Raw genomic sequence first — 25387 nt, 5'->3', positions numbered from 1 at the left:
CTCGAAGCTTGGTGCTTCCAACAGAATGGAACCTCCTTGGGGGCAGTGATCATATGTACTAATATGATCTAAGAGAAGCAGCGTGGCTCAGTGGAAAGAGCACTAGCTTTGGAGTCAGAGGTCATGGGTTCATATCCCGGCTCTGCCAACTGTCAGCTGTGTGACTTTGGGCAAGTCACTTAACTTCTCTGTGCCTCAGTTACCTCATCTGTAAAATGGGCATTAAAACTGTGAGCCCTCTGTGGGACAACCTCATCACCTTGTAACATTCCTAGCGCTTAGAACAATGCTTTGCACATAGTAAATGCTTAACAAATACCATTATTATTATTATTATTATTATTATTATTAATACTGTGTCCACTGTAGATACTCAATAAACAGATTGATTGACTTAATCCTATTCCTTCACCCCAACATCAATGTCTCTAAATTGAAATCTTCACTGTTCCTGTATAGGGAGTCGACATCATTCCCCAGATATTTTCAGTGTCTCCACGGTGAACTCAAAGATCATTTTGAATTCAACAACTGTCTTCTCTCCATAGAAAATCACGAGCAAGTCAATTCCTTCACTCATACTATCAATTGACTCTAACTTTGGATCTTCCCTCACCCATTGCAGAAAGTCAGTCCTGTCTCCCCAAAAATTCTTAACGTCTCCGTGGTGAGGGAATTCCTCCTGCTGGAATTCTCAGACATCCGGGAGCTGCAGCTCGTCCACGCCGCGCTGTTCCTTCTGGTCTACCTGGCGTCCCTGATGGGGAATCTCCTCATCGTCACAGTCACCATCTTCGATCGGCGCCTCCACACCCCCATGTACTTCTTCCTCAGAAACCTGTCCATTGTCGACCTCTGCTTCATCACCGGCATCTTCCCAAACGCCGTCCTCAACTCCTTGATCAACCACAACTCCTTCTTGGGCTGTGCCGCTCAGGTCTTCCTGGTTGTCCTATTTGTCGGTTCAGAGTTTCTCCTCCTCACAGCAACGACATACGACAACTACGCTGCCAATCAATCAATCAATCAATCGTATTTATTGAGCGCTTACTGTGTGCAGAGCACTGTACTAAGCGCTTGGGAAGTACAAGTTGGCAACATATAGAGGCAGTCCCTACCTAACAGTGAGCTCCCAGTCTAAAAGAGGGAGACAGAGAACAAAACCAAACATACTAACAAAATAAAATAAAATAAAACCAAACATACTAACAAAATAAAATAAATAGAATAGATATGTACAAGTAAATTAAATAAATAAATAGAGTAATAAATATGTACAAACATATATACATATATACAGGTGCTGTGGGGAAGGGAAGGAGGTAAGATGGGTGGGCTAGAGAGGGGGACGAGAGGGAGAGGAAGGAAGGGGCTCAGTCTGGGAAGGCCTCCTGGAAGAGGTGAGCTCTTAGGAGGGCCTTGAAGGGAGGAAGAGAGCTAGTTTGGCGGATGGGCAGAGGGAGGGTATTCCAGGCCCGGGAGATGACGTGGGCCGGGGGTCGATGGCGGGACAGGCGAGAACGAGGTACGGTGAGAAGATTAGCGGCAGAGGAGCAGAAGGTGCGGGGTGGGCTGTAGATGGAGAGAAGGGAGGTGAGGTAGGAGGGGGCGAGGTGATGGAGAGACTTGAAGCCCAGGGTGAGGAGTTTCTGCCTGATGCGCAGATTGATTGGTAGCCACTGGAGATCTACCATCTACCACCGCCTGTACTATGAGCTCATCATGACCAACACGGCCTGTAGAAAGATGGCAGCCTTTTCCTGGCTCAGCGGAATGCTTTTGAGGGTTTTGTATTCACCGTCGACTTTCTCCCTGAGATTCTGTGGGTCCAACAACATCCAGCAGTTCTTCTATGACGTCCCCACTGTGCTGAAGATCTCCTGCTCCGAGGACCATGACATCAATGATGTGAGCGTCACCGGTGGGGTAGCTTTAGGTTTAGGCTGCTTTGACTTCATCATCATCTCCTAGGTTCACATCTTGCAGGCAGTGCTGAGGATGCCGGCCACCGAGGGCCGGGCCAAAGCCTTCTCCACCTGCCTGCCTCACCTCGCTGTTGTCACCATCTTCATCTCAACGGCCGCCGTTGCCTACCTCAAGCTTGTGTCTTACTCCCCCTCGACCCCGGACCTGCTGGTGTCCGTGTTCTACAGCATGGTGACCCCCATCATGAACCCTGTCATCTACAGCCTTAGGAACCGGAACATGAATTCTGCCCTGGGGAGAATTCTAAAGGGGAGATTCCACTTCCCTCCTCTAAGGGATAAAATGTCTGTTTCCCTTTGCTGATTATCCCATTCCCCATCGGGGTTCTGACCGTGAGGTTATCCATATGAAAAGCTGTCCAAAGAGAAAGTCCAGGGTCTAAGGATTTGTCAATGTCTGGGAAAAAGTTTGATAAGACGTGTGTGACTGTAAGCCCGGTGAGGGCAGGGATTGTCTCTCTTTATTCTTAATTGCACTTTCCAAGTGCTTAGTCCAGTGCTCTGCATACGGTAAGCACTCAATAAATATGATTGAATGAATGAATAAACGACTGACAAGTGATTGTTTGGGTGGCATCATGGCTTAGTGGAATGAACATGTGGCTGGGAATCATGAAATTTGAAAGGTCTGCCCGATTCTACCACCGGCCTGCTGTATGATATTGGTCCAACCAGGTAGCCGCTTTGGGTCTCTCTGTAAAATCGGAATTCAATATGTGCTCTCTCTTTCTCTTACAGTCTGAGCCCCTGTGTGTCAGGAAACGTGTCCGATCTGATGAGTTTGTTTCTACTCCAGCACTTGGCAGTCTTTTGCAAGTAAATTCTTAATAAATTCAATGATGATAATGTACTACTCCTGATAATAACAATAATTCTATGAATATTAAGATCACTCTTGGTGGTTATGAAAATCAGAAAATCAGAGGGTGACAAGGGAGCAGGAATGCAATCATGAAAACTTTCCCCTACATTTGACTGCCTGTTTACTTGTTTTGATGTCTGTCTTCCCCCTTCTAGACTGTGAGCCCGTTGTGGGCAGAGATTATCTGTACTTGCTGCTGAATTGTACTTTCCAAGCACTTAGTACAGTGCTCTGCACACAGTAGGCACTCAATAAATACGATTGAATGAATGAATGAATTTGAGCAAATTTTGTCTCTAATCAATTCATTCATACATCCATCCGCCCGACCATCCATCAGTCCATCTGTCTGTCTGTCAATCAATCAATCAATCAATCGCATTTATTGAGCGCCTACTGTGTGCAGAGCACTGTACTAAGCGTTTGGGAAGTACGAGTCGGCAACACATAGAGACAGTCCCTACCCATCAGGGTACCCATCTGTCTGTCCATCCATCCGTCAGTCCATACATCCATCCACCCATCGATAATAATAATAATAGTGGTATTTGTAAAGCACTTACTATGGGCCAGGCACTGCGCTAAGTGCTTGGGCGGATACAGGCTAATCAGGTTTTACACATTCCCTATCCTACATGAAGCTCACAGTCTCAATACATATTTTACAAATGAGATAACTGAGGCACAGAGAAGTGAAGTGCCTTTCTCAAGGTTACACAGCAGACAATCCACCCATCCACCCATCTATCCATCCATCTACCCTCCCACCCTTCTATGCATCCATTCTTCCATCCATCCAACAATCCATCCAAGCATCTGTCTGTCAATCCATCCATCTATCAGTCAATCAGTGATATTAGTTGAATGCATCCAGGGTGTAAAGTACTGTAGTGAACCCTTCAGAGAGATCAAAATAAATTAAACAGCATCCCTGCTTTCCAAGAGCTTAAACTCTAACAGGGGAGATAGACACAGAACTAAGTAATGGGTGGATGAAGAAGAGAATTGAAATAATGCTAAATAAATGACTATATGCTTAAAGAGTATATTTTTAAAAAAGCCACTATGTACAAAACTATAATAGTGGGTATGAGTGCAAAAATGGAGAAGATGTTGATTGGTAGTTGGGAGAAGACTATTTAGGAAGAAGAAAACTGAGGTATACTGGAAGTGGTGGGATGACGAATGGAGGGGCTTTGAAGATGGGAAAAGCTGTGTTCTGACAGGCTGGAAGGGGGGAGGAGGAAATGTGGGCTAACAGACTATTTCTCTATTTTCCATTACTGAGATGTTTTGAAAGGAGACAGGGCCATTCAGAACAGAGAGTGCAGTGACTTCCTCACCCCAGTTTGGTACAGCGTTTCAATTCTGAGATAGAAGAGTACTAACCCTAGGCTACAACCTATTCCTTCTAAAACCAGGGATTTTCCTGTCCTGTCCACCCAGCCGGTATCAGTGGTTCCTTCCCATCAACCCCTTCTCAGAAACCCTCAGCCCCTACCAAACTGATAATAATAATATCAATAATAATAAGTGCATTTGTTAAGTGCTTACTTTGTGTCAAGCACTGTTCTGAGCGCTGGGGTAGATACAACATAATCAAGTTTTCCCATCTGGGGTTCACAGTCTTATTGGCAGTGTCAAAGGGGAAATTTGGTTCAAGCAGAGAATCTCCACTTTGCTTTCCCTAGCTAAGGAGTTCTTCAGGGCCGTGAGATGAAAAAGTGGAAATCTGCTCTAAGAGGAAAGTCTCCTGCTGTAATTTCTCTATCTAAAGTTTTCAAAGCCTGAAAATACAATATTTGGGGTTAGAAAAGGAAAATTTTGCTTCAGGCAAAAACTCTCCTCCTTATTTGTCCACCCAAGGTCTTCAAGGCATCAAAAGAGAGTACTTGAGGGGCCAAAAAAGAAATCTGTTTCCCTGCAAATGCATCCCCTGCTCCTTTCTCCACTTCGGACCTTCAGGGTCAATTAATTGAGAATTAATAAAGAGAATATTTGAGGAAAAAAGGAAGAAATTTTCTGCATGTGAACGATCTTGGCTTTTCTCTTTCTGACTGAGGATTTTGAGGCCTCCGAAAGAGGGTATTTGAGGTGAAAATGGAAAGGTTTGTCTCACGCACAAAATCTTTAATTGATACTTTTCTAAGATCTTCGAGGCCTGAAAAGAGAATCTTTCCAGGGAAAAAGGAGAACCTTGCTTTATGCAAATCATTTCCTGCTTTCATTTTACTCACTAAGTTCTTGAGGGCCTGAAAAATGCTATATGGCATTAAAAAAAGGAGACTTTTACTTAATGCAAAAACTGTCCTGCTTATTTGTCCACCTTAGGTCTTCAAGGCCTTCGTAGGGCATCTGAGAAGTGAAAAACGATCCATTTGGTGCATGCAAACAATTTCGAGGTTTAATTCCCATAAGGTCTTCAAGGCCTTACAAGAGAATGATTTAGGTGGTAGATACATCTTCTGTTCATTACTCCACTTCAGGCCTTGCAGGCGTTTTCACTGAGAATGAATAGAGACTATTTGAGGTTCAGAAGGAGTAATTTGCTTCATGCAAACCATTTCCAGCTTTTATTTCTCCTTCTGAGGTCTTCAAGGCTTTCAAAGGGAATAGCTTAGGTGAAAACAGATAAATTTGTTTCATGCAAAACCATCTCCTGCTTTCATTTGCCTACTTAAATCTTCAAGACCTGAAAAGTGGATATTTGAGATGGAAAAGAGGAATAGTGCTTCATGCAAAGCCTTGCATCTTAGATTTCTCTACCGAAGGTCTTCAAGGCCAGCAGAATATTTGAGGAGTATGAGGAGAAATATGCTTTGTGCAAACCTCCTCCAGCTTTTACTTCTCTACCGAAGGTCATCAAGGCCCAAAAAGTGAATATTTGAGGTGCAAAAGGAGAAATGTGCTTCCTGCAAACACCTCCAGGTTTGCCTTTTCTACCCAAGTTCTCTAGGCGAGAAGAGAGGGCATTTGAGGTGCATAAGGAGAAATTTGTTTCACGTAAACCATCTCCAGCTTTGCTTTCTCTACTTAAGGGCTTCAGGACCTTATAAAAAGAGAATATTTGAGGTGAAAAGGGAGAAATTTTCTTCCTGCAAATACCTCCAGCTTTGATTTCTCCACCTAAGGTCTTCTAGTCCAGAAGAGAGGGTATTTGAGGTGAATAAGGAGAGATTTGCTTCATGCAAACCGACTCCCACTTTTACTTCTCTGTCTAAAGTCTTCAAGGCCCCAAAAGCAAGTATTTGAGATGAAAAAGGAGAACATTTCCTTCTTGCTAACAACCTCCAGCTTTGATTTCTCTATTAAGGGTCTTCAAGGCCAGAAAAGAGAATATTTGAGGTGGAAAAGGAGAAATTTACTACATGCTACAAGTGTCTGCAGCTTCTACCAAGGGTTTTCAAGGTCCCGGTAGAGGATATTTGAGGTGAAAAATGAGAACGTTTCGTGCAATCTCCCAGTTTGTATTTCTCCAACGTCTCCAAAGAGAATATATGTAGTGTAAAAGGAGAAATTTGCTTTATGCAAACAATTTCCCATGCTGATTTTTCTAAATCTGATCTTCAAGGCCAGAAATATATATATATATATATATATATATATATATACACACACATATACATATACTATATGTATATGTATATATATATGTATATGTGTATATGTATATACATGTATATGTATGTATATGTATATACATACATATATGTATGTATGTGTGTATGTATATGTATGTATGTGTGTATGTATATACGTATGTATGTATGCATGTATATATATATATATATATATATATATATATATATATATATATGGTTAAAGAAGGATAATTTTGCTTCATGAAAATACTGTCCTGCTTATTCATCCTCAATAAGTCTTCAAGGTCTTTGAAAGAGAATATATGAGGGGAAAAATGATCAGTTTTCATCCTGCAAATAATCTCCAGCAGTTATTGCTGTAAGGTCTTAGGTCTTTAAGGCCTCAATAGAGAATATTTGATGTGGGAAAGGAGAAATTTGTCTCATGCAAACGAAGTCTAGCTTTTATTTCCCTAAGGTCTTCAAGGCCTGAGGAGATAGTATACGGCATTAAAAAAAAGAATTTTGTTTCATGCAAAAAATGTCCTGCTTATTTGTCAAACTAAGGGCTTCAAAGCCTTTCCAAGACAATATATGAGGTGAAAAAGGATTAGTTTACTTTCAGAAAACAATCTCCCGGTGTTATTTCTGTGAAATGTTCTGTGAGAACATTTGAAGTGGAAAAGGTGAAATTTGCTTCATGCAAACCATCTCCAGCTTTTACTTCTCTGATTAAAGTCTTCAAGGCCTCAAAAGAGAATATTTGAGGAGGGAAAGGAGAAACCTGGCTTCATGCAAACAACCACCAGCTTTAATTTTTCTATCTAAGGTCTTCAAGGTCAGAAAAGAGAATACTGGATGTGAAAATGGAGAAATTTGGTTCGTGGAAGCCAACTCTAGTTTTTGATTTCTCTAAAATCAATCAATCAATCAATCAATCGTATTTATTGAGCGCTTACTATGTGCAGAGCACTGTACTAAGCGCTTGGGAAGTACAAATTGGCAACACATAGAGACAGTCCCTACCCAACAGTGGGCTCACAGTCTAAAAGGGGGAGACAGAGAACAGAACCAAACATACCAAGAAAATAAAATAAATAGGATAGAAATGTACAAGTAAAATAAATAAATAAATAAATAAATAGAGTAATAAATATGTACAACCATATATACATATATATAGGTGCTGTGGGGAAGGGAAGGAGGTAAGACGGGGGGATGGAGAGAGGGACGAGGGGGAGAGGAAAGAAGGGGCTCAGTCTGGGAAGGCCTCCTGGAGGAGGTGAGCTCTCAGCAGGGCCTTGAAGGGAGGAAGAGAGCTAGCTTGGCGGATGGGCAGAGGGAGGGCATTCCAGGCCCGGGGGATGACGTGGGCCAGGGGTCGATGGCCGGACAGGCGAGAACGAGGTACAGTGAGGAGATTAGCGGCGGAGGAGCGGAGGGTGCGGGCTGGGCAGTAGAAGGAGAGAAGGGAGGTGAGGTAGGAGGGGGCGAGGTGATGGAGAGCCTTGAAGCCCAGGGTGAGGAGTTTCTGCCTGATGCGCAGATTGATCGGTAGCCATTGGAGGTTTTTGAGGAGGGGAGTAATATGCCCAGAGCGTTTCTGGACAAAGATAATCCGGGCAGCAGCATGCAGTATGGATTGAAGTGGAGAGAGACACGAGGATGGGAGATCAGAGAGAAGGCTGGTGCAGTAGTCCAGACGGGATAGGATGAGAGCTTGAATGAGCAGGGTAGCGGTTTGGATGGAGAGGAAAGTGAGGATCTTGGCAATGTTGCGGAGCTGAGACCGGCAGGTTTTCGTGACAGCTTGGATGTGAGGGGTGAATGAGAGAGCGGAGTCGAGGATGACACCAAGGTTGCGGGCTTGTGAGACGGGAAGGATGGTAGTGCCGTCAACAGAGATGGGAAAGTCAGGGAGAGGACAAGGTTTGGGAGGGAAGACAAGGAGCTCAGTCTTCGACATGGTGAGCTTTAGGTGACGGGCGGACATCCAGATGGAGATGTCCTGAAGGCAGGAGGAGATGCGAGCCTGGAGGGAGGGGGAGAGAGCAGGGGCAGAGATGTAGATCTGGGTGTTATCAGCGTAGAGATGATAGTTGAAGCCGTGGGAGCTTCAAGACTTCAAGATCTCCCAAGAGAATATTTGAGGTGGGAAAGGAGAAATTTGCTTCATGCAAACAAACTCTAGCTTTTATTTCTCTAAGGCCTTCTATGTCTGAAGAGATAGTATTTGGCATTAGAAAAGGAGAATTTTGCTTCATGCAAAAAATGTTCTGCTTATGTGTCAACCTAAGGACTTCAGAGACATCTGAGAGAATTTATATGGTGAAAAAATGTTGGATTTGCTTCATGGAATCAATCTCCGGCTGTTATTTCTCTATATAAGGCAGTCCTTCAAGGGCAGATACACTTCCTGTGCATTACTCCACTTCAAGGTCTTGTACTGCAGAGTGAAAAGAGAATATTTGAGGTGCAGAAGCAGAAATTCGCTTCATGCAAAGCTTTTCCAGCTTTTACTGGAAAAAGGAGAAAATTGCATGCATACAATCTCCAGTTTATATGTCTCTAAGGCTGTCAGGGCCTCATAGGAGAAGATTTCAAGTGAAAAGGGGGAAATCTACTTAAGGCAAAACAATTTCCTGCCCTTATTTTTCTAAATCGGGTTGTCAAGAAATTAAAAAATATACGAATTTAAAGGAGAATTTTGCTTCGTGAAAAAAACTGCCAGCTCATTTGTCCACCTTAGTTCTTCGAGGTCTTTCCAAGAGAATATAAGAGATGAAAAATATTTATTTTACTACATGTTAAACAATCTACAGGTGCTATTTCTCTAAGGTCTTATGTCTTCTAGGCCTCTAAAGAGAATATTTAAGGTGAAAAGGGATAAATTTGCTTCATGCAGTCTAACTCTAGCTTTTATTTCTCCAAGGCCTTCCAGGCCTGAAGAGATAATGTATGACATTAAAAAAGGAGGCTTTTGCTTCATGAAAAAAATGTCCTGCTCACTTAACAACCTAAGGTGTGCAAGTCCATCAAAGAGAATATCTGCGGTGAAAAAGGAGGAATTTGCTTCATACAAACTATCTCCAGCTTTGATTTCTCTATACAAGGTCTTCAAGGGAGATCTTCAAGTGCAGATATACTTCTTGTGCATTCCTCCACCTCAGGCCTTCAGGGCACTTTATTTGAGAATGAATAGAAATTTTGCGGAGGTGTAAATAGGAGAATCTCCAGTATTTTCCATCTCTTAGATTTTCAAGACCTCAAAAGTGAATACTGGAGGGAAACCAGAGAAAATGGGTTTCATGCAAACCACCTCCAGCTTTTATTTCTCTACTCTAAGGTCTTCAAGTCCAGAAAAGAGAAAAATTGAGGTGTGAAAGGAGAAATTTGCTTCATGCAAAAATCGTCTCCAGCTTTTACTTCTCTGTCTAAGGTCCTCAAGGCCACAAAAGAGAATATTTGAAGTGGGAAAGGAGAGGATTTGCTTCATGCAAACAACTTCCAGCCCTTATTTTGCTACCTAAGGTCTTCAAGGCCAGAAAAGAGAATATAGGAGGTGAAAATGGAGAAATTTGCTTCATGCATACAATCTCTAGCTCTTATTTTTCTAAAGGTCTTCAAGGCCTGAAAAAATAATGTTTGAGTTGAAAATGGAGAAATCTGTTTCATACAAGCCATATCCTACTTTGATGTCTCATACTGAATGTCTTTAAGACCTGGCAAGAGAATATGTGTATTGAGAAAGGACAAGTTTTCTTCTTGCAAACAATCTCCTGGTTTTGTTTCTGTGCCTAAGGGCCAGAGAAAGTAATATATGGAGTTAAAAAGGAGAAATTTCCTTGATACAAAAACTCACCTCATAATTTTCCACCAAAGGTTTACAAGACCTGAAGGGAAAATGTACGAACTGGAAAAGGAGAAATTGGCTTCCTGCAGAAACACCTCCTGTGTAGTAGTTCACCTCAGGCCTTCACGGACCCTTAAATAAGAATGAATAGGGCATATTGGTGGTGAAAGGGAGAAATTTGTTTCATGCAAAAAAAATTCTGCTTTGAGTTCTCTCCATAAGGTCTTCAGGGCCTGAAAAGAACATATTTGAGGTGTTCTCTCCATAAGGTCTTCAGGGCCTGAAAAGAACATATTTGAGGTGAGAAAGGAGAGGTTTGCTCAATGCAGATTTATCTCCTGTTCATTACACTACTTGAGAACTTCTAGGCATTTTAATGGAGATTATTGACTCATTGGTTCGCTCGGGCCCCGGCCAACTCTGTTGCTGACCCACTGGGTCACCAAGCTACTGACTATGCATCCTAGAGGTTTCAGTGAGTGGCGAGCGATGCTTTCAGCTCGGGTAAGAGCCCAGGACACAGGGGAGTAGAAGGGAAGGAGACTTAGACATGAAAGGGAGTCAAAGGAAAGGAATCCGTTCAAATAATACCTAAACGAAAAAATGACTCCAGAGAAACTGAAAATACTAGTCGGATCATTGTACCCCCGCTTCTTGGGGAATTTGACAGGATTTGCGTGGCTAGGTGGAAAAAGCGTGGGCTTGGGAGTCAGAGGACGTGGGTTCTGATCCTGGCTCTGCCACTGTGTTGCTGTGTGACCTGGGGCAAGTCACTTAACTTATTTGTGCCTCAGTTACCTCATCTGGAAAATGAGGATTAAGACTGTGAGCCCCACGTGGTACAACCTGATTACCTTGTAACTACCCCAGTGCTTAGAACAGTGCTTGGTACATAGCAAGCACATAGCAAATACTATTATTGTTATTGTAATAATTATAATTATCATTATTATTATTATTATTATTATAATTAATCCCCATTTTCCAGATGAGGTAACTGAGGCACAGAGAAGTTAAGTGGCTTGCCCAAGGTTATACCGCAGACAAGTGGTGGAGCCTGCATTAGAATCCACATCCTCTGACTCCCAAGCTCGGGCTCTTGCCAGTAAGCTATGCTGCTTCTTATGTTGTTTCTCTGGGTTGACTCCCCAATCCAGCCAGGGGGAGGGTCTTAGGATGGATTTAGAGTCATTTCTCATTCTCTCTAGATTTGCAATCAGAAGACGTCAGAAAATACAACTGATTAAATGACCGATTGATTGTTTGAGGTCATGAACAAAATGAAACTCAGAGAAGCAGCGTGGCCGTGTTGATAGAGCATGGACCTGGGGGTCAGAATGACTTGGGGTTTAATCTTGGTTCTGCTACCTTTCTGCAGTGTGACCTTAGGCAAGTCTCTTCACTTCTCTGGGCCTCAGGTCCCTCATCAGTAAAATGGGGATTGAGCCCCATGTGGGACAGGGACTATATCCCACCTGATTAGCTTGTATCGAATCCCAGCACTTAGTACAGTGCCTGGCACATAATAAACACTTATCAAATATTACAATTATTATTTTTGTTATTATTATTATAATTAAGGATGGAGAGGCAGGCTTTTTACACGGACCCAGACTGAGACAATTAAGCACCCAGGGAAACGGAAGCACAGGGAAGCAGCATAGACTAGTTGATAGTGCATGGACCTGGGAGTCAGAGGACCTGAGTTCTAATACTGCCTCCACCACTTGTCTGGAATGTGAGGTTGGGCAAGTCAACTAGCCTCCACTAGCCTCAACTAGCTCATCTGTAAAATGGGGATTAAGACTGGAAGTCCTATGCGGGACAGCGACTGTGTCCAACCTGACTAGCTTGTATGTACTTCAGTGCTTAGAATGGTCCCAGGAAAACAGTAAACATCATGTACCATTATGAAAAAAATAATCAGGGATGGTCCTGTGGATTTTATATAGTTTCAGGGAGGAAATTTGAAGATGGGAAGCCCTGTGGTCTGGTGGATATGAATGGAGAGGGAATTCCTAGTGGGGGAAATGTAGTGAGGTAGGGTTCTGAGTGGGGGGAGTTGGGAATGATGCACAGTGAAATGGTGGGTTTGGGAGGAATGGAGAATGCAGATAGAAATTCAGGAGGGGAAAACAATGCATATCAATAGATCGACCGCATTTATTGAGCGCTTACTATGTGAAAACCGTGGTACTAAGCGCTTGGGAGAGTACAATATAACAATATAAAAGGATTGGTAGCCACATTCCCTGCCCATGATTAGCTTGCAGTCTAGAGGGGATTGTCTAAAATGGATTGCTGCAGATTGCAGCTCGTCCCAAACGCTGGCATAGGATGAAGCTCCAAACCGCAGAGCTTAACCAGAACGCTATTATTAATCGCAGAAATGGAATGATGATTAGTCTGTTTATGTTGTCATGAGAAGGAGTCCCAGAGTGGGAACCACATGGGATTGGGCAGTTATTTAAGTTGTGGGGGCTGGGATCATAGAGAGCCCACGATACCAGCCTTCCGAGATTCCCGGATAGTCAACTGTCTCAGCGGAGCACTGGACCCGTCCTCCCATGGGGAATCCCCCAGGAAATAACCCGGCCGTCACGTAAAGGGACGGTGCAGCCATCTGGAAAGCCGAGAAGGGGAGGGAGGATCCTAAGAGCTCTCACCCCTCAACCAGACCTTCCTATCACCGCCACAACCGACGAGATGCAGTAAGCCTCTCTCTCAGTAGAGGTCGATGCTCCCCAGTCCAGGACAGATCCGGTGTCTCCGGGTAGGAGCAGAGGAAAGGTGAGGGAAATTACAATAAGGAACTTGAAGGGTGACCAGGATTAGAATCACAATTTCTCTATATTAGAAGCAGTGTCACTTAGTGGAAAGAGAATGGGCCCAGTAGTCAAGAGGGCCTGGATTCTAATCCCAGTTCTGCCACTAACTGGTATGTGACATTGGGAAAGTAACTTCATTTCTTGTGCCTCAGTTACCTCATCCGTAAAATGGGGATTAAGACTGTGAGCTCCATGTGGTACAAGGACTGTGTCGACCCAATTTGCTTGTGTCCCCCCAGTGCTTAGTACAGTGCCCGGCACAGTGTAAGCCCTCAGCAAATACCATTAAAAAATTCTGAGAATAAGAGCTTGTTGATAGACTCAATTTTGCCATAATCCTTGCTTTTGCTGGAATGTGTCGTGGCAAGGAGGCTGTCTGAGAATTAGCAAATTTCCATTCTCGGTGCCTGTTTGGATGCAGAGTGCTGTATTGCAGGAAGAAATGGCTTGTGTGTATGTGTGTAGTGTCGGACAAAGTAAATTGCACAGCATCAGCCTTCCTTAAACACGGAGTTTTGTGATTACATAACCCCTGCGTTCTAGATTTTTATAAACCCAAATAAATCAGTGGAACATACTGAAAACTTACGGTGTGCAGAACAATGGCCACACAAGCATCCTTGCTCAGTGGATAGAACATGGGGCTAGGAGTCAGGAGACTTATTGGTAGCCCCCACCCCTTTCTAGACTGTGAGCACGTTGTTGGGTAGGGATTGTCTCTATGTTTTACCTTAGTGTACTTTCCAAGCGCTTAGTACAGTGCTGTGCACTCAGAAAGAGCTCAATAAATGCTATTGAATGAATGAATGAATGAATGGCCACAATCACTGCAGATGTTTCAGGATAAAATGGACATCAACGTGGAACATTTTCTGTATTGTACTGAATTAAGACAGAAGGAAGAACGAAATGACCAGGTGAGGTTCTCCTTCTAGACTGCAAATTGGCTGTGGGAAGGGAACGTGTCTACCAAATCTGTTGTAGTGGACTTTCCCAAGTGCTTAGTACAGTGCTCTGCACACAGTAAGCTCTCAATAAATACCATTGATTGATTGATTGACTGAGGTTCATCCCCGGACAAGGGCATTCTCTTGCAATGTGAGTTTCTCCCTGAATGTTTTTAATCCCTATCTGAAATCAGGTCCTATCATGATGCTCAAGGGCATTTTGCAGGAGATTCCCAAAGTTTCCACGGTGAGGGAATTCCTCGTGCTGCGATTTTCAGAGATCCGGGAGCTGCAGCTAGTCCACACCGCACTGTTCCTCCTAGTCTACCTGGCGGCCCAGATGGGGAATCGTCACCATCACCGCCATCGATCGGCGCCTCCACAACCCCATGTACTTCCTCCTCAGAAGCCTGTCCATCCTCGACCTCTGCTACATCTCCGTCATCGTCCCCCAATCCATCCAAAACTCCCTTACCGACCGTAGATCCATCCCCTTCCTGAGCTGTGTCACAAAAGTCTTCTTAGTGGTTTTCTTCGGAGCTGCAGAATACTTTATACTCATGGTGATGTCGTTTGACCACTACACCGCCATCTGCCTCCCCTTGCGCTACGACGTCGTCATGAACAGAGTGGCCTGTGGGAAGATGGCTGCTGCCTCGTGGCTCGGTAGGAGCCTGTTTGGAGTCTTGTTCTCAGCTTCGACCTTCTCCCTCTCCTTCTGCGGGTCCAGCGTCATTCAGCAGCTTTTTTGTGACGTTCCTTCCTTACTGAAGATCACCTGCTCCGAGGACCACATCGTCATCGACGTGAGCGTCACCGCCGCGTTAGCGTTAGACGTCGTCTGCTTCATTCTCATCATCGTCTCATACGTCGCATCTTCCGGGCTGTGCTGAGGATGCCGGCCACTGACGGTTGGGACAAAGCCTTCTCCAACTGCCTTCTATACCTCGTCGTCATCACTCTTTGTGTCATAACTTGTTTCTACGCTTACGTGAAGCCACCCTCAGATACCCCTTCAGAACTGGACCTGTTGATATCCGTGTTCTACATCATGGTGGCCCCCGCCCGCCCTGAAACCCCTCATCTACAACCTGAAGAACTGGGACATGAAGGCCGCCATGGACAGGATCCTTAAGGGGTCCCTCATCCAGCCTCCACTCTGGGATGAAATGTCTCCTTCTGTGTGCAAATAATCGAACACCACCACTTAAACAAGGAATTGCCCTTGGACCTAGTCAGATACTAAGCTGTTTTACAGGGTTCAAAGAAAACGCTGGACGTTGATGAATTGTCAAAATCTGGGAAGGTGGCGGCTAGCACTGAAGTAGGACTGACAATCCAGGTTTGGGGAGGCATCATGGCCTAAAGGAAGGGGAGTCTCTGTAGACTGCAAGCTTATTGTGGGCAGGGAAGTTTTTCTACATCTCTGTTAAACTGAACTGTCCCAAGTGCTTAATCAGTAAATCCTGTTTTGGGGCGGTTCTAATCTCTGCTCTACCACTTGTCTTTTGTGTCACCTTGGTTGAAGCACTGAACATCTCCGTGCCTCAGGTACCTCATCCGTAAAATGGGGATTAAGACTGTGAACCCCATTTGGGACAACCCGATTACCTTATATCTACACCAGTGCTTAGAACAGTGCTTCGCATATAACAAGTGCTTAAAAAAGACCATAAGGTTTTTTTCTGAATTTTATCATGGCCTAAAGGAATGGGAATCGTCCTAGACTGTAAGCTCACTGTGGGCAACGAACGTGTCTACCGACTCTCTTATATTTAACTTTTCCAACTGCTTAGTAAAGTGCTGGGACCAGAGTAAGTGCTCAATAAATATTGTTGATTGATTGATTGAGACTTGAGTCCTGAGGCCAGCTCTGCTACTGGCCTTCTGTGTGACCAAGGGTCAGTGACTTAACATCCCTAGGATCTCTCTTCCTCCTACACTTTGAGCACCTGTGAGACAGGAATTGTGTCTGAACTGATTCTTTTGTTTCTACTCCATGAATGAAACGATTTAGGCACACAACCTCTTAATACAATAATGATATCATTATTAGTAATGTCTATGAAATTGTAATGATACACTCTTTAGCATGACTCTGAGACTGGGAATAAAAGTTGGAAAATGGGAAGAGGTATGGAAGAAGGAAAGAAAGGATGACTGCAGCTTCATCTGTCTTGTCAAATCCATCTTCTCTCATTAATCCATCTTTTCTTGCTTACTTCCATCCATGCTTCCAACCGTTCATCTATCCATCCATCCATCCACCCAGAGCAAGGGTTGGGGAATCAGAAGTAGTGGGTTTTAATCCTGGTTCCGGTACTTGTCTGCCATGGGACTTTGGGCAAGTCACTTCATTTCTCTCTCCTTCAGTTTCCTCATCTGTAAAATGGTGATTAGGACTGTGAGCCCCAAGTGGGACAGGGACAGTGTCCAGCCTGATTACCTTGTATCTACTTCAGCACTTAAAACAGTGCCTGGCACATCGGAAGCGCTTAACAAAGACCATAAGTATTACTATTATTATTATCAATGGTATTTGTTGACCACATTCTGGGTGCAAACCACTGTAGGAAGCTCTCAGGAGAGTTGAAAAGAGAGATAAAATTGAATTGTTCCTGCTCACCAGGAGATTATGATCTAATGGGGGACAAGACACAGAATAAATTACGTAGAGGAGGAAGGAGAGAAGGGAAAGATGAGAAAGTGGATGAATGATTTATTCAAGTGTACAGTTTATGTTTTGTTTTGTTGTGTGTCTCCCCCTTCTAGACTGTGAGCCCGTTGTTGGGTAGGAACCATCTCTATATGTTGTCGACTTGTACTTCCCAAGCTCTTAGTACAGTGCTCTGCACATAGTAAGCGCTCAATAAATACGACTGAATGAATGAAAGAATGAACAAAGCTTCAACGGATTTGCAATCAGGACAAGTCAGAAGAAGCAGCGTTGCTTAGTGGGTAGAGTGAAGGGCCTGGGATTCAAGCGGACCTGGGTTCTCATCCCGGTTCCACCATATGTCTGCTGTGTGACCTTGGGCAGGGTCCTTTAACTTCTCTGTGCCTCGGTTCTCTCATCTGTAAAATAGAGATTGAGATGTGGGCCCCACGGGGGACATGGACTCTGTCTAATCTGATTGGCTTGTAACTACTCCAGCACTTAGTACAGTGCTTTATATATAGTAAGCGCTTCACAAAGACCATAAGAAAAAGTTACAGTTGGTTGATTGACTGACAGATTGAGTTTAGACAACGGTGAAAGCATTCATAGTGGCTAAAGACTGTTGTTGAAACCAGGAACCGTTGGGAGACTGGAATGCAGATACAGCAGTTTCCACGGGAATTCCGAGGGTCAGCGCAATCGCTGATGCTGGAGGGACCGGGCCCTTGCCTCCCAGAAGCCTCAGGAAACATGTGACCTTGGCAAGGCCCCAGTCCATCCTCCAGCGATTCCCCCAGGAGGAGTTGCTGCTTTATCTACAGAGACGGGGGGCCTAACTGGAGAGCTTCTCAGGGTCTGAGGGAAAGCGGAGAGGGATTGAGGGCTCCTCTCTGTTCCTTTCTTTCTGACCTAACCCAGGGGTCTGAGGGGAAAGAGAGGACCAACCCGGGCCTGCAGAGGTCAGCGGCCCCCAGCCCCACCCTGACTCGGTGAGAGTGACCGGGGGTGAGTGGGATGGAAGGGCAGGGGAGGACAAGGGTAAGGATGGAAGAGAGGGAGCCAGCCTGGGACCTAACTTGGGGTTTGGACCGGGGCCACAGCATCCAGCGGGGCAGGGGGGCTGGCAGGAGGGGAGGTATTTTCCAGTTCACTAACCCCCAACCTTCACACACCTTTCCTCCTTCCTCTTCAAACCTTGCCACCATGCCAACTACCCACCAGGATAGAGTGCTCCAGCACAGAGTCAGCAATGTGGACAGTCACTTTAGCTTTCAGTGGGACCCAGAATCCCTTGCAGAGGGTAAATGACAGGTAGAGTTTAGAGAGTGTGACCAACTTTGAATAGCTACTGACACTATCAGCAATTCCTCCCTATAAGAGTTCTTCCCACATATTGGGAGAAGACAAATAGTGGGAAAGGTTGGAATCCCTGCCCTCAAGAATTTTCCACCCTACTAGTCTAGGTTGACAAAGTGTAATTTACTATCAATCAATTAACCTTGAATCATATTTATTGAGCGCTTATTGTGTGCACTAAGCACTTGGAGAGTAATAATAATAATAGTAGTATGAGTTAATCTCTTACAATGTTCCAAGCCCTGTCTTAAGCCCTAGGGTAGATACAAGTTAAGCAGGTTGGATACTATCCTTGTTTCACATGGGGCTCACAGTCTTAACCACATTTTACAGATGAGGTAACTGAGGCTCAGAGACGTTAAATGACTTGCCCGAAGTCACACAGCTGGCAAACAGCAGATCCGGGATTAGAACCCAGGTCCTTCTGATTCCTTCTGACTCCCAATCCCGTGCTCTAGCCACTTCGTAACACCATAGCAGACACAATCCCTGCCTCTTCTAGAAGGAAAGGAAGAATGGAAAGGTGAATACACAGTTATTGAATGCCATTTTACATATAAGGAAACTGAGGACCAGAGAAGTGAATCGACTTGCCCAAGGTCCCACAGCAACAATGGGACAGAGGCAGGATTAGAACTAAAGTCCTCTGACTCCCACTAAACTATGTTTGGGAGAGTGCAATAGAACAGAGCTGGTAGATGTGTATTCAGCCCTCAATGAGCTCACAGTCAAGAAGAGAACTCCTGGGCCATGCTCTTTCCACTAAATGAGGATGGAAATGAGTTGATTCGTGCTTGAGTTAGGTGAAGTGAGTTTAGAAGGCTGGGAAATGAGTCAGGGAAGCTGGCTGGAGAAGCGGGGATTTTAGCAGTTCTCAGAATTCGGAAAGAACTGTGCTCACTCTGATTTTGAGTGGATAAGAGAGGGAGTTCCAGGCTAGGATGGAAATGGGAGAATCGATCACGTGTAACATCTAGAAAGTTCTTTGAAATCTGAGAAGACATGTTAAACAATTGGAAGGGGGTGAAGTGCCGTCATAGGACAGAGAACATTCAAGCCGATTGTGAGTTTTTGTTGCTTGTGAAAAGACACAGCTTGTCCTGAGAGGAAGTTGAGGAGAGGAGAGATTTAGGCTGAATGATACTTTAGTAAAGGACTAAATGAATGATGAGGTATTCTTGTGTTTATATGTGTATAAGTGTGAATGCATCATCATCATCATTATCATCAATCGTATTTACTGAGCGCTTACTATGTGCAGAGCACTGTACTAAGCGCTTGGGAAGTACAAATTGGCAACATATAGAGATAGTCCCTACCCAACAGTGGGCTCACAGTCTAAAAGGGGGAGACAGAGAACAAAACCAAACATACTAACAAAATAAAATAAATAGAATAGATATGAACAAATAAAATAAATAAATAAGTAAATAGAGTAATAAATATGTACAAACATATATACATATATGCAGGTGCTGTGGGGAAGGGAAGGAGGTAAGATGAGGGGGATGGAGAGGGGGACGAGGGGGAGAGGAAGGAAGGGGCTCAGTCTGGGAAGGCCTCCTGGAGGAGGTGAGCTCTCAACAGGGCCTTGAAGGGAGGAAGAGAGCTAGCTTGGCGGACGGGCAGAGGGAGGGCATTCCAGGCCAGGGGGATGACGTGGGCCGGGGGTCGATGGCGGGACAAGCGAGAGCGAGGTACGGTGAGGAGATTAGTGGCAGAGGAGCGGAGGGTGCAGGCTGGGCTGCAGAAGGAGAGAAGGGAGGTGAGGTAGGAGGGGTCGAGGTGATGGAGAGCCTTGAAGCCCAGGGTGAGGAGTTTCTGCCTGATGAGCAGATTGATTGGTAGCCACTGGAGATTTTTGAGGAGGGGAGAAATATGCCCAGAGCGTTTCTGGACAAAATTAATCCGGGCAGCAGCATGAAGAATGGATTGAAGTGAAGAGAGACACGAGGATGGGAGATCAGAAAGAAGGCTGATGCAGTAGTCCCGACGGGATACGATGAGAGCTTGAATGAGCAGGGTAGCGGTTGGGATGGAGAGGAAAGGGCGGATCTTGGCAATGTTGTGGAGCTGAGACCAGCAGGTGTTGGTCACGGCTTGGATGTGAGGGGTGAATGAGAGAGCGGAGTCGAGGATGACACCAAGGTTGCGGGCTTGTGAGACGGGAAGGATGGTAGTGCCGTCAACAGAGATGGGAAAGTCAGGTAGAGGGCAAGGTTTGGGAGGGAAGACAAGGAGTTCAGTCTTCGACATGTTGAGCTTTAGTTGGCCGGCAGACATCCAGATGGTGATGTCCTGAAGGCAGGAGGAGATGCGAGCCTGGAGAGAGAGGGAGAGAGCAGGGGCAGAGATGTAGATCTGGGTGTCATCAGCGTAGAGATGATAGTTGAAGCCGTGGGAGCGAATGAGGTCACCAAAGGAGTGCGTGTAGATCGAGAACAGAAGGGAACCGAGCACTGAGCCTTGGGGAACCCCCACAGTAAGAGGATGGGACGAGGAGGAGGAGCCTGCAAAAGAGACTAAGAAAGAACGACCGGAGAGGTAAGAGGAGAACCAAGAGAGGACAGAGTCTGTGAAGCCAAGGTCAGATAGCGTGTTGAGAAGAAGGGGGTGGTCCACAGTGTCAAAGGCAGCCGAGAGGTCGAAGAGGATTAGGACAGAGTATGAGCCGTTGGATTTGGCAAGCAGGAGGTCATTGGTGACCTTTGAGAGGGCAGTTTTCGTGGAATGTAGGGGACGGAAGCCAGACTGGAGGGCGTCGAGAAGAGAGTTGTTGTTGAGGAATTCTAGGCAGCGAGTGTAGACAACTCGTTCAAGGAGTTTGGAAAGGAATGGTAGGAGGGATATGGGACGATAACTAGAAGGTGAGGTGGGGTCAAGAGAGGGTTTTTTAGGATGGGAGAGACATGGGCATGTTTGAAGGCAGAGGGGAAGGAACCAGTGGAGAGTGAGCGGTTGAAGATGGAAGTTAAGGAGGGGAGAAGGGATGGAGCGAGATATTTCAAGAGATGAGAGGGAATGGGGTCAGAAGCACAGGTGGCCGGAGTAGCACTTGAGAGGAGGGAGGAGAGCTCCTCTGAGGATACTGCTGGGAAGGATGGGAGAGTAGCAGAGAGTGTTGAGAGCCGGGGGATTGGACAAGCGGAGGAAGTGACTTTGGGGAGGTCGGACCTGATGGATTTAATTTTGTTAATGAAGTAGGAGGTCAGATCGTTGGGGGTGAGGGAAAGAGGAGGGGGAGGAACCGGGGGCCTTAGAAGGGAGTTGAATGTATGGAAGAGCTGGCGGGGGTGATGGGCATGGGTGTCAATAAGGGAGGAGAAATAGTTTTGTCTGGCAGAAGAGAGGGCTGAGTTAAGGCAGGAAAGGATAAACTTGAAGTGAACGAGGTTGGCATGGTGTTTAGACTTTCGCCAGCAGCGTTCGGCAGCTCGAGCATAAGAGCAAGGAGGCGGACAGTGGCAGTGATCCAGTGCTGTGGGTTAGTGGTGCGAGAGCGGCGAAGGGAAAGGGGAGCGAGTGAGTCTAGCTGAGTAGAAAGGGTAGGGTTGAGAGCAGTAATCTGATCATCAAGACTGGGTAGAGAGGAGAGGGCGGCGAGGTGGGGTGTGAGGCGCTCCGAAAGATGGGTGGGGTCCAGACAGCGGAGATCTCTGTGAGGGAGTAATACGGATTTACAGGGGAAAGGAGTGTGAGTGAGGAGGCAGGTGAGAAGATTATGATCAGAGAGAGGGATCACAGAGTTGGTGAGGGTGGACACAGTGCAGCGGTAGGAGATGATGAGGTCGAGGGTATGACCAAGTTGGTGAGTGGGTGAGGTGGGGTGGAGGAAGAGGTTGGCCGCGTCAAGGAGAGATAGAAGGTGGGCGGCAGAGGAGTCGTTAGGGATATCCATGTGGAAATTGAAATCTCCGAGGATCAGAGTGGGCATGGAAAATGAGAGAAGGAAGGTGAGGAAGGGGTCAAAGTCGTTAAAGAAGTTGGAAGTGGGGCCGGGAGGGCGGTAGATGACGGCTACAAGAATCTGGAGGGGGTGGTAGAGGCGAATAATGTGGGCTTCAAAGGAAGGGAAGGAAAGGGAAGGGGGAGGAGGGATAGTGCGAAAGCGACATTGGGGGGCGAGAAGGAAACCGACACCTCGTCCTTTTCCGGTGAGTCTGGGGGAGTGGGAGAAGAAGAGGCCTGCACTGCAGAGAGCAGCAGAAGAGACCGTGTCGTCTGGAGACAGCCAAGTTTCAGTTAGGGCGAGGAGGCGTAGAAAGCTGGAAAGGAATAAGTCCAGGATGAAAGGGATCTTACTTAAAACGGAGCGGGGGTTCCAGAGGCCACACTTGGCAGCTGCTGTCGAGGGAGGGGAGGGAGGGGGAAGGGTGGGAGGGGTGGGGAGGGTTTGGATTGGGATGAGTTGGCGGGGTCTGGGCGGGGAGAGTGGGAAGGGGGGTGGCGATGGGAAAGGAGAACTGGGATGGGGTGGGCCGGGGAGAAGGGGAGGGAGGGGGCCGGGAGGGAGGCGCGGGGGATCTGCGCTGGTACAGAGGAACCCTTGGTAGGTGGTGAGGGGGAGTGCTCTTGGTGGGAGAGAGGGAGGGAAAAAGCTGGGTGGGAGAGGGGAAGAGGAAGGTGAGGAATGGGAATGGCAGTTGGGAGCAAGGGAATTGAAAGTTCATGGTGAGTTCAGCAGGGCGAGTGACAGAACAGCGAGAGGTTAACAATTGAGATGCAGAAGCAATAAAACAGTAGCAATGATATAAGTAGGCGATGGCATCACAGGGTGTAGTTAAACAATCAATATGCTATAGCAATAATAAAATTGGCAGATAATTATGTCACAGAGAGCAGAAACAAAATATTAAGTGCTGGAGTAGGGTGGGCCTGTTAAGGGGGGGTCAGGAAGCAGAGATACCTGGGGAGAGCAGCGAACAGTCAACTAGCATGGGAGGGCTGAGGAGGTGCGAATGAGGTTGTCGTTAATGTAACATGGTGCTAACAAGGGCTTTTTACCTGGGGGCGGGGGGAGAGTCAGTCAGGACCGGACCGGGAAGGGGAGGATGAGGGGCACTTTAAGGAAGGTTGCCTAAGTGGCGGGGGGAGTGGAAGCAGTGGGGGCGTCCGTGGGGAGCTGTGATGGCGGGCGGGCGGGCCTCTCGAGAACGGAGTCCCGGGCGTCTATGGCGGCGCTCTGAGGAGAGGATCCTTCCGGGAGCAGCAAGGCCGCGCGGTGTGATGGCGGGTGGGCCTCTCGGGAACGGAGTCCCGGGAGTCTATGGCGGCGTTCTGAGGAGAGGATCCTTTCGGGGGCAGCGGGGGTCGCGCGGGGTGATGGCGGGCGGGCCTCTCGGGAACGGAGTCCCGGCCGTCTATGGCGGCGTTCTGAGGAGAGGATCCTTTCGGGGGCAGCGGGGGTCGCGCGGGGTGATGGCGGGCGGGCGGGCGGGCCTCTCGGGAACGGAGTCCCGGGCGTCTATTGCGGCGCTCTGAAGAGAGGATCCTTCCGGGAGCAGCAAGGCCGCACGGTGTGATGGCGGGCGGGCGGGCCTCTCGGGAACGGAGTCCTGGGCGTCTATGGCGGCGCTCTGAGGAGAGGATCCTTCCGGGAGCAGCAAGGCCGCGCGGTGTGATGGCGGGCGGGCCTCTCGGGAACGGAGTCCCAGGCGTCTATGGCGGTGCTCTGAGGAGGGGATCCTTCCGGGAGCAGCAAGGCCGCGCGGCGTGATGGCGGGCTTCTCGGGAACGGAGTCCCGGGCGTCTATGGCGACGCTCTGAGGAGAGGATCCTTCCGGGAGCAGCAAGGCCGCGCGGTGTGATGGCGGGCGGGCCTCTCGGGAACGGAGTCCCGGGCGTCTATGGCGGCGCTCTGAGTAGAAGATCCTTCCGGGAGCAGCAAGGCCGCACGGTGTGATGGCGGGCGGGCGGGCGGGCGGGCGGACGATGAGGAGATTCCCTGTCGGGGCCGCCAGGTAGACCAGAAGGAACAGCGCGGCCTAAACCAGCTGCAGCTCTCGGACTTCCAAGAATCCCAGCAGGAGGAATTCTATCTTCACGGTGACAGTCTTCACAGTTACAGAATGCACATATGTGAGCAAATGGAATCAGGAGTATACTTTTTTATTGTTGTTGTTTGTTCGTTTTATGGTATCGTTAAGGGCTTATTATGTGCCAGGTACTGTACTAAATACTGGGGTGGTTACAAGCAAATCAGGTTGGACATAGTCCATGCCCCATAGGGAGCTCACAGTTGCAATTCCCATTTTCAAATTAGTTAACCGAGGCACGGAGAAGTTAAGTGACTGACCCCAGGTCACACAGCAGACAAGGAGGTGAGAGAGGTTTAGAATCCAGACCCTTCTGTTTACACATTCTCTCTCCAGTAAATGGAAGAATTTATTGTGTAAAGACACTTCGTTTGACTCTAAAACCACCGAAAAAAATTTCACAAAATTCGTGTACATACCTTTATGTGTCATGTACATATATTTATGTTCTCTGACCTCTGCTATCTGATATTCATTTTAGTTTCGGTCACCTCAACAAAAAATAATTCTCTTGATATTTTTTAACTGCTTATTTTATGCCGGGTAAAGTATTAAGTACTGGGGGAGATACAGGACAATCTGGTAGAACACAGTCCATATCTATCCCAAGAGGGATGCACAGACCATATAGGAGAGAAAACAGGTGTCGAATCCTCTTTTTGCTATTGAGTAAACTGAGGCAGAGAGAAATTAGTCACTTTCCTATGACTATGCAGCACGGAATTAGTAGTGTTGGGATTAGAACTCAGGTCCACTGTCTCCCAGGTCTGTGTTCATCCCATCAGTGCACCCTGCTTCTACACGGTTCAAAGCTCGGTGTTTCCAATACAATGGAAGCAATGTGAGGGCAGTGATCATATGTACTAATACCATGTCCTCTGAAAGTACTCACTAAATAGGATTTAGTGATTTAGTGATTCAGAGCGCCGCCATAGACGCCCGGGACTCCGTTCCCGAGAGGCCCGCCCGCCCGCCCGCCATCACCCCGCGCGACCCTCACTGCTCCCGGAAGGATCCTCTCCTCAGAACGCCGCCACAGACGCCCGGGACTCCGTTCCCGAGAGGCCCGCCAGCCATCACACCGCGCGGCCTTGCTGCTCCCGGAAGGATCCTCTCCTCAGAGCGCCGCCATAGACGCCCGGGACTCCGTTCCCGAGAGGCCCTCCCACCCGCCATCACACCGCGCGGCCTTGCTGCTCCCGGAAGGATCCTCTCCTCAGAGCGCCGCCATAGACGCCCGGGACTCCGTTCCTGAGAGGCCTGCCCGCCATCACACCGTGC

The 25387-nt window shown here is 46.9% G+C and overlaps 1 protein-coding gene across 1 annotated transcript; it reads left to right on the top strand.

Moving 5' to 3' along the window:
- The first annotated feature begins 760 nt into the window (after positions 1–760).
- LOC119921901 (olfactory receptor 8B8-like) lies at positions 761–24951 on the top strand. Its single transcript, XM_038741880.1, has 8 exons — positions 761–958; positions 1843–1926; positions 2101–2157; positions 5179–5299; positions 14251–14350; positions 14541–14722; positions 14980–15110; positions 24892–24951. Exons 1-8 carry the CDS (start codon positions 761–763, stop codon positions 24949–24951), a joined length of 933 nt encoding a protein of 310 aa, XP_038597808.1.
- The last annotated feature ends 436 nt before the right edge of the window (positions 24952–25387 follow it).

The sequence above is a fragment of the Tachyglossus aculeatus genome, unplaced genomic scaffold (assembly GCF_015852505.1).
Source record: "Tachyglossus aculeatus isolate mTacAcu1 unplaced genomic scaffold, mTacAcu1.pri SUPER_32, whole genome shotgun sequence".
Lineage (NCBI taxonomy): Eukaryota > Metazoa > Chordata > Mammalia > Monotremata > Tachyglossidae > Tachyglossus > Tachyglossus aculeatus.
This window is presented reverse-complemented; position numbering and strand designations above follow the sequence as displayed.

Excerpts from the sequence above, each read along its gene's own strand:
- LOC119921901 (XM_038741880.1), top strand. The coding sequence starts at position 761 with ATGGGGAATCTCCTCATCGTCACAGTCACCATCTTCGATCGGCGCCTC. Across the intron at positions 14,351-14,540 it reads TCAGAGATCCGGGAGCTGCA|ATCCATCCCCTTCCTGAGCT; the intron begins GCTAGTCCACAC and ends TACCGACCGTAG. Across the intron at positions 14,723-14,979 it reads GGCTGCTGCCTCGTGGCTCG|CCTTCTCCAACTGCCTTCTA; the intron begins GTAGGAGCCTGT and ends GTTGGGACAAAG.